Genomic DNA, 12,351 nt, shown 5'->3' with positions numbered 1-12,351 from the left:
GTAACTATCGGGAGGAAGTGGGAGGGGAGCTGTTGCACTGGGGTAAATTGTAGTCAATGTCATGAGACAACGTGTGTGTGAACTGCTGTATGGAAAGTGAATTTCCTCTGTAAACTTTCACCCAAACCACAATAAAAAAAAAATAGATCCTCAAGTGTACAGTATGCATATTAGAGTTTGAGAAGCACTGTCCAAGGTTACTCTAATCAAGAACACATGTTTTAGAAGTACAAAGAGTTCAAACCTGATACTTTATTATCTGTAAGAACTGGGTAAGTTTCTAAACGTTCCAATTTCTTCATCTATAAAATTGAAATAGTAATACCAGTTACCTAAAAGAAATGCTTTGAGGGTTAAATGAAATGTATATACAATATGTGGCAGACTAAAAGAACATAGTAAGTGCCAATAAACATTAGCTGGTATTACTGTTTAATCTTCCTTCTCTTCTACTCTAAGGTCCCCCCAGAGAAACTTTATGATTAAATATTAGGAAAAGCTTTATTTTACTAAGGAACAGGTATGTTTTATTTTTCTTTCCAATTTAAACTATGTAACAGAATTTCCCTTCAAGTTCAGTGTCACATGTAAGCTCTACTAACAAGAATAATTGCCTTTAAAATTTCTGTTATTGTGACCTCTTTTTCCAATATCTATTGTCCCTGGTCTTGACTTCAGTTATAGAGAGGTATAACCAAATACATCAATCAATGACCAAACTGAATAACCAAAATGAACAAATAATATTAAGGCTAAATGCAGAACTTATCCTTAGAAAATGCTACTAAAATTATCTGAAAGCTGAATAGCAGGTTCAGCCTACTTTAAGTTTTACGAAGAAGCCCACAAACTGAGTTTTAACACATTTAAAAGAATGCTTCAAATCAGAAATTTTGTTTGTAGATAAAATCATCATAAGCATTCAAAATCATATAAACACTGAAGAGGGCAATATTCAGAATTCTGGGTAAAAGCAATGTTTAATATGTACGAACATTGTAGCTTACATGAAAAGGTATATTTACTTGATTTCAAGCAACATTTCCTGAGACGGGATTATTTTACAAATGGTTCCCTCAAGCCATCAAATAAAGTGAAAATATACTGCTTTTAGGTTCCAGTTTAAATAGAGGAAAACTAAAACCATAGGAAGAAAATTTGATAAGAAAAGCAATTTCGTCCCCGTCATTAAAAGGTATCTTGTCAAGAAAACAAAATAAAAACCAACCATAATTGAGCAGGAGCTCTGGTAGCATAGTGGCTAAGACACTTGCCTGCTAACCAGACGGCTGGCGGTTCAAACCCACAAGCCACTCCTCGGAAGGAAGGTTGGGCAATCCTACTTCCGTAGTGATACTGCCTCGGAAACCCAAGGAGGGGTCGCTATGAGTCAGGTTTGACTCGACGGCACATAACAACAACAACAACAACTAAAAAGATGTTAGCTAAAGTTTCAGTTGGTTTATTTCTTTCAAGAAAATAAGAACTTGGTTTCATCCTTCTGAAGGGCTTAGGGTTTGAGGTGCTTACTTTAGCAAATCAGAAAATGCAAGTGAGAAAATGAGGTTTCAAATTTGCATTACAGACAAGATTTTATCAGGTAATTTCACATCAAATTAGTAAATTATATTATATTTAGATGATGTGATCATTTTTTATTTAGATTTAAATGTTCTATGTAAAATAGCACAGCATCATTAGATGCATTCTATCCCCTACAATTTTTTTATTTTTCAATTTAAATGAAAGAAAAGTCAGTCTTTTACAGAAAGGCTCACAATTTTCAAACTGAGATAGAATTCAGATTTATACAGTTAGGAAAAGGAATAAGAGAAGAGAGAATGGATTACAAACAAAGCTAAACAAAACACACAAAAAAACCTTGTTTACGTGTTTCTTCCTCTTTTTTAGTCTCCTCATCCTCCAAGCTGGGGCTTCCCCGGGAAGAGTTGTCCTGTTGGCTAGAGTTTTTCAATAGTACAGGATCTATTTGTGCTTTCAAAAGTGCAAGAGTCTCAGCCAACTCGTTTCGATTTCTGAACAAGGGAAAAAATAAGACAGCATAAAAATCTTGATTCTGTGCTAAGGTGATTTCTGAATAATATCAACTGGAAATAAAAAAATTACAAGAAAATATCACTATGAAAAATAAAACCACAGAAGACTGTTACAACTAGCCCCAACTAACCTTGCATTTTAAAAACAAGTAAGGTATATCTCGTTTTATTGCACTTCATTTTATTGTACTTGGCAGATACTGCACTTTTTAGAAATTAAAGGTTTGTGCCAACCCCACATCAAGCAAGTCTGTCAGCACCACTAACAATACCATGTGCTCACTTCATGTGTCTGTGCCACAATATTTTAAACTTTTTCATAATGCTACTGTACATTATGAAAGTTAAAAGACTAGTGTATAGTGTAAACACAACTTTTCTTATGCACTGGGAAACCAAAAATTTTGTGACTCGTTTTATTGCAATATTTGCTTTATTGCAATAGTCCAGAAACAAACACAGTATCTCTGATGTTTAGCTGTACTGTATTAGGAAAGAATACATATTAAAATACAGTTTTCCAAAGAAGAATCTTAAATTATCGTTCCCATTGATTAGAATGGCAATGCAGATCTCTTAAGTCAAAAATAAGAACAAAATTAAGCAAAAATTACTTCTTGTTGTGTGCCAACGAGTTGGACCCGACTCATAGCGACCCCTCGTTGGGTTTCTGAGGCAGTATCACTATGGAAGTAGATTGCCCCATCTTCCTTCCAAAGAGTGGCTGATGGGTTTGAACCGCCAGCTTTCTGGTTAGCAGTCAAGTGTTTTAGGCACTACACTACTTACACCATCTCTATGGATTATGAATTCATTGTAAAACTTGCTTTAAGAAAGATTATTTTAATAAAATAATTTAACCTCTTCATTCATTTGAAAATTAAACTTCTTTTCCACTTTCAGGGAAGCTTTTCATAATGTCAAAAACACATCTTTCTTAGTAATTACAGCAAAAATACAGTACTAATAGCAGTTAAAAAATACAAAATTCAGGGTTCTAGTTTTGTTTTGCTAGTTGAAACAACAGGAAAAGAATTTAAATGATTCAGCAATAGCAAAATATCCAAAATAAGATTCTAATCTGTAAACCATTTATCTTCATTACCAAAACAGAGCTGTGTTGTTCTTGATAGGTGCCACTGAGTCGGCTCCGACTCGTAGTGACCCTATATACAACAGAATGAAACACTGCTCAGTCCTGGGCCATTCTCACAATCCTTGTTATATTTGAGTCCACTGTTGCAGCCACTGTGTCAAACCATCTCGTTGGAGGCCTTTCCCTTTTTCCCTGACCCTCCACTTTACTCCAGGGAGTGGTACCTTCTTGCAACATGACCAAAGTAGGTGAAATGAAGTCTGGCCATTCTTGCTTCAAAAGAGCATTCCAGCTCTACTCACAGGAGATTTGTTAGTTCTTCTGGCAGTCCAGGATATTTTCAGTCTTCTTCACCAACCCACAATTCAAAAACATCAACTCTTCTTCAATCTTTCTTATTCATTGTCCAGCTTTCACATGCATATGAGGAGACTGACAATATAGTGGCTTGGGTTAGGGCACCCTAGTCTTCGAAGTGACATCTTTGCTTCTTAACACTTTAAAGAGGTCTTTTTGCAATAGATCTGCCTGGTGCAATATGATATCTGATTTCTTGACAGCTGCTTCCACTTGTGTTGATCATGGATCCAAGTAAAAAGAAATCCCTGACAACTTCAACATTTTCACTATTTGTTGTGATGCTGCTTACTGGTTCAGTTGTGAAGATTTTCGTTTTCTTTATATTAAGGTATAATCTATACTGCAGATTCTAGTTTTTAATCTTCATAAGCAAGTGCTTCAAATCATCTTCACTTTCAGGTAGCAATATTGTATCGACTGCATTATTGCAGGTTGTTAATGAGTCTTCCTCCAATCTTGATGACTCGTTTTTCTTCACATAAAATCCAGCTTCTCCAATTCAACCTGGATTCATATCCTTCCTGATTTTAAACCATGCAGTAGCCCCTTGTTCTATCTGAATGGCAGCCTTCTGGTCTGTGTACAGGTTCCTCAGGAGTACAATCAAATGCTCTGAATTCCCACTCTTTGCAATGTTATCAATAATTTGTTATCATCCATACAGCCAAATGCTTTTGCACAATCAATAAAACACAAGTAAACATCTTTCTGGTCTTTGCTTTCAGCCAAAATCCCTCTGACATCAGCAATAATATACTTCATTCATGTCCTGTTTTGAATCCAGCTTGTACTTCTGGAAGTTCCTAAGCAATATACTTGCTGCAAGTGTTTTTGAATGATCTTCAGCAAGATTTTACTTGTGTGTGTTATTAATGATATTGTTCGATAATTTCCACATTCTGTGGGATCACCTTTCTTTGGAATGGGCACAAATATGGATCTCTTCCAGCCGGTTGGCCAGGTGCTAGCTGTCTCTTAAATTTCTTGGCATAGATGAGTAAGTGCCTCCAGCGCTATATCCATTTGTTGAAACTTGCCAATGGGTCTTCAGTCAATTCCTGGAGATTGTTTTTCACCATTCCTTCAGTGCAGGTGAAGAACCATTGGTTCTTGATCATATGCTACCTTCTGAAACAGGTGAACAATGACCAACTCTTTTTTGTACAATGACTCTGTGTATTCTTTCCATCTTCTTTTGTTGCTTCCTGCATCATCCAATATTTTGCCCATAGAATCCTTCAATATTGCAACTCGAGGCTTGAATATTTTTTCTTCCATTCTTTCAGCTTGAGAAAGCCAAGTGTGTTCCTCCCTTTTGGTTTTCTAACCCCAGGTCTCTGTACATTTCATTATAATAGACTTTGTCTTCTGTAGCTGTTCTTTAAAATCTTCTGTTTAACTTTTTTATCTTGCCATTTCTTCCATTTGCTTTAGTTCCTCTCCATTCAAGATTATGTTTGAGTCTCTTCTGACATTCATTTTGGTCTTTTCTTCCTTTCCTGTCTTTTAAATGACTTTTTTCTTTCTTCATGTATCATGTTCTTGATGTCATCTCATAACTTGTCTGCTTTTCGGTCACTGGTGTTCAATGCATCAAATCTATTGTTCAGATGATCTCTAAACTCAAGTGATATAATCAAGGTCAAATTTTGGTTCTCCTAGATTTATTTTAGTTTTCTTCAGCTTCAGCTTCAACTTGCATATGAGCAATTAAAGGTCTGTTCCTGGCCTTACTTTGAAGATATTGAGCTTCTCTTCACCTCTTTGAAGAAATGCAGTCAATCTGATTCCTGTGTATTCCATCTGGCGAGGTCCATGTGTATGGCCACAGTTTACGTTGTTGAAAAAAGGTGCATGCAATGACTAAGCTGTTGGTCTTGGAAAATTCTACCATGCAATTTCTGGCATTATTTTTATCACCAAGGCCGTATTTTCCAACTACCAATGATTTGTCTTTGTTTCCAACTTTCACATTCTGATCATCAATAATCATCAATACATAGTGATTGCATGTTTGGTCAATTTCAGACTGTAGAAGTTGGTAAAAAAATTTCAATTTCTTCATCTTTGGTTTTAGTGGTTGGTGTGTAAATTTGAATAATAATAGTACTAACTGGTCTTCTTTGTAGGTGTTTAGATATTAACCTATCATTCTGACAGCACTGTACTTCAGGACAGATCTTGAAACTTTCTTTGTGATGATGAATGTGATACCATTCCTCTTCAATGTGTCATTCCCGGCATAGTAGATCACAGGATTATCTGATTCAAAATGGCCAATACCAGTACATTTCAGCTCACTAATGCCTAGGATATTGATCTTTATGCGTTTCATTTCATTTTTGACAACTTCCAATTTACCTAGATTCATACTTCGTACGTTCCATGTTCCAATTATTAATGGATGTTTGCAGCTATTTATTCCCATTCTGTTGTTGTTGTTGTTATATGCTGTCAAGTTGACCCAGACTCAAAGCGACCCCTCCTTGGGTTTCCGAGGCAGTATCACTACGGAAGTAGATTGCCCAACCTTCCTTCCGAGGAGTGGCTGGTGGGTTTGAACCGCCAGCCTTCTGGTTGGCAGTCAAGTGCCTTAGGCACTATGCTACCAGAGCTCCTTTCCCATTCCCAATCTGAGTCATGCCATATCATTAAATGTAGGTCCTAAAAGCTTTACTCCACACACGTCATTAAGATTGACTCTACTTTGAGGAGGCAGTTCCTCCCCAGTCATATTTTGAGTGCTTTCCAACCTGAGGGGTTTATCTTCTGGCACTGTATCAGACAGTGTCTCAGGGCTATTCATCAAGTTTTCCAGTAACATGAGAGTGTTTCACTGCTATTCATAAGGTTTCACTGGCCAATACTTTGAGAAGTGGACGGCCCCTTTCTTCTTCTGTAAGCTCCACTGAAACCTGCCCACCACATGGGTGACCATACTGGTATTTAATATATTGGTGGTATAGCCTCCAGCCCCATAGCAGAACACAAGCCACCATAGTACGATAAGCTGACAGACGAGTGGTGGAAACAGCGGTGTAATAAGGACAATTGAAATGTTCCTTACAAAAGAGAAAACTTATGAGTAATTTTGCTGCTGAGATAGGCCCTGTTGTTGGTGAATCAAAAAGCAAACTCTAGACTAAGAGTTGGAAAACAGTCTGATTCTGTCACTAATCATCACCAAAAGCCCCCTATCTGTATTCTCAAAGTATTGTGTACTCATCTCTAAGTCAATATGATCAGTGTTAAAATGAAATCACTTGTTTTTTCTGTCACGTTGTATGTCTCCTAGCCTTCTTTCCCTTTCAATACTCACCCCAGCTATACTCTATTGCTTCAAACTAAAGCCACTTATTAAATTGCTGTTGTTGTCAAGTCAGCTCTGATTATGGCAATCTTATGCATAAAGAAAGAAAGAAATGCTGCCCGATCCTGTACCATCTCCATGTCCTTCGAGGCAATTGAAAGGACCATGGCAAACTCAGGTGCACCTTAGTAATCTCAAAGCATTAACTTTACTTTTTGTAACTTTAAAGTGGTCTTTTGCCACAGATTTGCCCAATGCAATACATCACTTGCTTCCATGGGTGTTCACTGTTGATTCAAGTAGAATGAAATCCTTGACAACTTCAATTTTTTCTCTATTTATCATGATGTTATTTATTGGTCCAGCTGTGAGGATTTTTGTTTTATTTACATCCAGGAGCAATCCACACAGAAGGCTGTAACTCTCTTTTTGGCAAGCCAGGTTCTATCATCTTTATTTCACGGGTCATTAATGAGTATTTCCCCAATCTTGCTGCCACTTTGTTTTTCCAGCTTTTCAGATTATTTGTTTAGCATACAGACTGAATAAGTAAGGTGAAGGATACAATCACACTGCACACCCTTTCCAATGTTGAACCTATGCCACCAGAATTTAAAACAGCAGGGTTACCCATGGTGGAAAAGTCACAGCAGCGCTTCATATTCTTGCTACTTCTCAGCTTCTTTATCTATAAAATAAAGGACTGGATTCTCTCAAGTATTATGAAATTAATTTCCTAAGTAAAGCAATAATATTGCCACTGATAGTGATCTTTCAGAAACGGAAAACAACTGTTTATTGTATAAAGGAATGGAATGAACATACATAATATATATAAACATATACAAATGTCAGATGAACCTATACAACATAATAAATAGTTGAGAATTTCAAGTGTCTAATAACAGAAGGGGAGCTCCGGTAGCGTAGTGCCTAAGGCACTTGACTGCTAACCAGAAGGCTGGTGGTTCAAACCCACCAGCCACTCCTCGGTAGGAAGGTTGAGCAATCTACTTCATAGATTGTGATAGTAGGCAGTAGTGATACCACCTTGGACACCCAAGGAGGGGTGGCTATGAGTTGGGTCCAACTCAAGGGCACATAACAACAACAACAGAAGGTCAGATCAGAGTATCTTTCAAGGTACTGACTGAAACTTCCTCCATTTTAAAGAAGGACAAATTAAAATCAAGGCCCAGAGACTTGAAAACAATTTTATTTTTTGGCAAATATTCCATCACCTAACATCATCACACCAACCTGCTTGAAACCCATCCACTTAATGTTATTATTTGTCATATTTCATGAGGAATTCCACATGCAATAAATGTTATAATATATTTGTTATTTTGAAGTCATGTGGGGAACTGAGGAATATACGGAACTTTTTGACTATAGCTATTTTCAAAGTTTCCAAATATTAGAAGGGAATCAATACTGCTATAAAAATTCACAACTATTTCTAGTCATTTAAGCAGAAATATTTATTTAAAGAACTCCCTAAATGATGAGACCCCTGAGACTATGGCCCCTAGCTACCCTTCAGGTATGGAATTGAACTTACTCCTGTAGCTTCCAGCCAAGTAACAGGCATGTGGGATGAACATTTCAATCAGACAGATACACTAGTTGGAGCTATGGGAAAACAGAAGGGTAGTGTATACGTAGGGAGACAGCTCGGGGAGCAAGAGGGCATGGGAGGAAAGGACACAGAAAAGAAGGGAGGAAGTGGGATGAGAGCTGTTACATTGTGGGAAATGCAGTCAATGTCATGAGACAAAATATGTATGAACTGAATGGAAAATGAATTTGCTCTGTAAACTTTCACCCAAATCACAATAAAAATTAAAATTAAATAAAGAGCTTTCCAAAATGCTTTTAACCTGACTGAAGTGTTTTAAAACAAGCCTAATGTAGTCATTATTATACAAAAATAAACAAACAAAACAAAACACTCATCTCTGGTTTTCTCTTACATAACTCTAAACTAGATTTAGTGCGCTCAAATAATTATTTTTAAAAATCCTAAATCTGTAAAAGTCATAGTTAATTTCTATAAATATCACATACATTTAAACCACATCCAAATTTCTTATCAGAAGGAAGGTTGGCCAATCTACTTCCGTAGTGACAATGCCTCGGAAACCCAAGGAGGGGTCACTATGAGTCAGGTCTGACTTGACGGCACATAACAACAACAATAACAAATTTCTTATCAGCAACTATATGAGCCTAACAACAATCCAGTTGTTTTGCCTGCCTTTCACCCTTGATCTCTTTTTTCCATGTCATTTCTTCCATAGGTATATTTAATCAGATATGTCTCTCCAAAATGCCTTACTCTCTTAGGATGTCACATGTTTGTACTTCTGTACTCTTATCCTTGAATACGTTCCTCAAGGCTTACTCCAATTACTCTTTCAAAAATAAGCATAGTAAGGATAAACAAAATGTAATGATACCCATATAATGGAATATTATTTGGTCATAAAAAGGAATAAACTTCTGATTTATGCTACAACATGGTTAAATCTTGGAAACATTATGCTAACTAAGTGAAAGAAACCAGACACAAAAGACCATATATGATGTGTGTCTATGTATATCATACCTTCAGAATGAGTAAATATAAAAGACAGAAAGTAAATCAGCGGTTTTCAGGATCTGGGGAAAGGAGAAATGGGAGTGACTGCTAACGAGTATGAGGTTCTTTTTGAAGTGAGGAAAATGTTCTGGAATTAAGACAATGGCACTGGCTGTACAACTATGTGAGTATATTAATAACCTTTTTTTTTTTTTTTTTTTTTAAAGATAGTGGCTTGAACTAAAGTATAGCTGTGTAGAGGATGAGAAATGATAAAATATGATACATTTTGCACAGAGAACTGATTGTTAAGGAGCAGATACAGAGTGAGAGAAAAAGGAGAGTCAAAGATGTATCTGGAAGGTTTTTGACCTGAGTAACTAGAGTGATGTGGTTGCTATTAACTGAGATGGACACATAGGGTGGGACAGGAAGACTGCAAGCTCAGTTCTGAGCAGAATGACTGACTGCCATTTAACCAGATTCTAAACTATTGTATTTTACTATCTGTACCTAAAATTAACCTGCAACTTTGATAAAACAGAACATGAGACTAACCATTTTATTGTAATAAATGGTTTCTGTTGGTCTAGGGGTTATACAGAGTTTGAGTCATTGGGAGGTGATAAATCTTTGAGAAGCAACTGTATGACGGTCCAATTCAACTTTTTAAAAAATATTCTGAACAAAAACAGACAAAATAACAAAAGTAAACATAGGCATCATCTCGTCCAGAGTGTCTTCCCTGACTTCGTTATTACAGGTTAAGTACCTAGTTCTTCAATAACCCTCTGGAATGATCTCAATTACAGACCACATGACACTGTATTATCATTTACTATTTTTCTGTATCTTCTTCTGACAACATAATGAGCTTCTTTTGTTTTAAAATATTTTTCTACTGTATTGATTTGTGCTGTAATGGAAACAAACATAGTCAACAAAAATACTAAAATAGAACAATTCAAGCTACAGAATCAATTATTAAATATAAAATCTCTAAGTTCATGACTAGGTATTATTAGAAACATTTCATTTTGAGTGGTACACTTGAAATTATGTGTGTATCTATATCTATATCTATATATATATATAAATATTTCAAGTCAGTATTTTGAGTTTCAATAAAAACAGAAACTTCTGTCTCAGGAGAAGAGGTATCATTAAGACGACAAGAATTCTCTAAGTGCAGTGGTTTCCACAGTTCATATTTCATGTTTGAATTATCTTTCATTTGAATCCACAGAGAGCTTCTGAAAGGGATGGGACTAGGTCACTGCATCTCATAGCATAGCACATCACAGTGTATAAGCATCACAAGTCCTTAGTAAAGACATGTAATAAATGATTCCAGGGCTCAGTAACCATATGCTATCTTTTCCTTATGAATTCAATTAAACAGGTAGCACAAAGGGAAGACAACTGAGTTCATGGGAAACAAGAAAACGAAATTAATGATATCACCAATAATAGTAAAAATTAACATTAATGAATATCTCCTATGTTCTATGCACTGCTCCAAGAGATTTAAATGAATTTGTTTACATAATCCCACACAGCCATATTTAATACTATTATTATGTCTAAAGAGCTCTGGTGGCACAGTGATTAAGGCATTTGGCTGCTAACCAAAAGATAAGTGGTTGGAACCCACCAGCTGCTCCATGGGAGGATGACGCAGTCTATTTCTGGATTTACAGTTTTGGAAACTCTATGGGGCAGTTATAGCCCGACTTATAGGGTTGTTATGAGTTGTAACTGACTACATGGCAAAGGTTTTTTGTTTTTTTTTCAGTTACTTCCAGAAATTATAGTGGATTGCTATAAATCAGAATTGACTCAATGTCAACAAGGTTTTGGGTGTTTTTTTTTTGTTGTTGTTGTTTATTAGTACTTCCAAGGAGCACTGGTAGAACAATGGTTAAGTGCTCAGATGCTAACTGAAAGGTTGGTGGTTGGAACCTACCAGTGGTTGGTTCTGTGGGAGAAAAGGCCCGACACTCAGCTCCCATAAAGATTACAGCCTAGGAAATCCTATGGTGCACTTTTACTCTGTATACAGGGTTGATAGGAGTCAGAAATAATTTGATGGCACACGACAACAACAACATGATCACCTTATATTATAGATTAGAAAACTGAGGAAAACATATATAAGAGGAGTAATTTGCCTATGGTCACAGTCAGTACATATTAAAGGTTGGATTAAATTCCAGACAGTCTGTCTCCAGAGCCCATTTTCTTGATCATTATGCTACATAACATGGATGTAATTTAGAAACGACAGAGTTTTTATTGTTGTTGTTGTTCTTAGGTGCCATCGAGTCATCTTTGACTCATAGCAACCCTATGCACAGAAGAATAAAACACCACCCAGTCCCATGCCAGCTCCATGATCCTTGCTATACTTAAGACCATTGCCATAGCCACTGTGTCAATCCATCGCATTGAGGCCCTTCCCCTCTTTCATCCCCTCCACCTTACCAAGCATGATGACATTCTTCTCCATGGAATGGTCCCTTCTGACAACATGAACAAAGTAGGTGAGACGAAGTCTGGCCATTCTTGCCTCCAAGGAGCATTCTGGCTGCACTTCGTTCAGGACAGATTGGTTAGTTCTTTTAGCAGTCCATGTATTTTCAGCATTCTTTGCCAGCACCACAACTCAAAAGCCAACAATTCTTCTTTGGTCTCCCTTATTCATTGTCCAGCTCTCACATGCATATGAGGAGAATGAAAATATCATGTCTTGTGTCCGACACACCTTAGTCATCAAGGAGACATCTTTGCTCCTCAGCACTTAAAAAGGTCTTTTGCAGCCGACCTGCCCAGTGCTATACGTTGTCTGGGATCTCTGGTAGCATAGTGGCTAAGGCACTTGACTGCTAACCAGAAGGCTGGTGGTTCAAACCCATCAGCCACTCCTCAGAAGGAAGATGGGGCA

At 36.8% G+C, this 12,351-nt stretch overlaps 1 protein-coding gene across 1 annotated transcript in view; it reads right to left on the bottom strand.

Moving 5' to 3' along the window:
• The window catches only part of RSF1 (remodeling and spacing factor 1), a 210,480-nt gene that overhangs the window by 63,349 nt on the left and 134,780 nt on the right, over window positions 1-12,351 (bottom strand). Inside the window, exon 5 of the mRNA XM_007940900.2 lies at window positions 1,882-2,036. Within this exon, the coding sequence (XP_007939091.1) occupies window positions 1,882-2,036 (155 nt within the window). The remainder of the gene's footprint in view (window positions 1-1,881; window positions 2,037-12,351) is intronic.

Source organism: Orycteropus afer, unplaced genomic scaffold, assembly GCF_000298275.1.
Source record: "Orycteropus afer afer isolate SDZICR_OR568_19922 unplaced genomic scaffold, OryAfe1.0 scaffold00074, whole genome shotgun sequence".
NCBI classification, from domain to species: Eukaryota; Metazoa; Chordata; class Mammalia; order Tubulidentata; family Orycteropodidae; genus Orycteropus; species Orycteropus afer.
The sequence above is the reverse complement of the archived record's forward strand: the minus strand, read 5'-3'. Positions and strand labels throughout refer to the sequence as shown.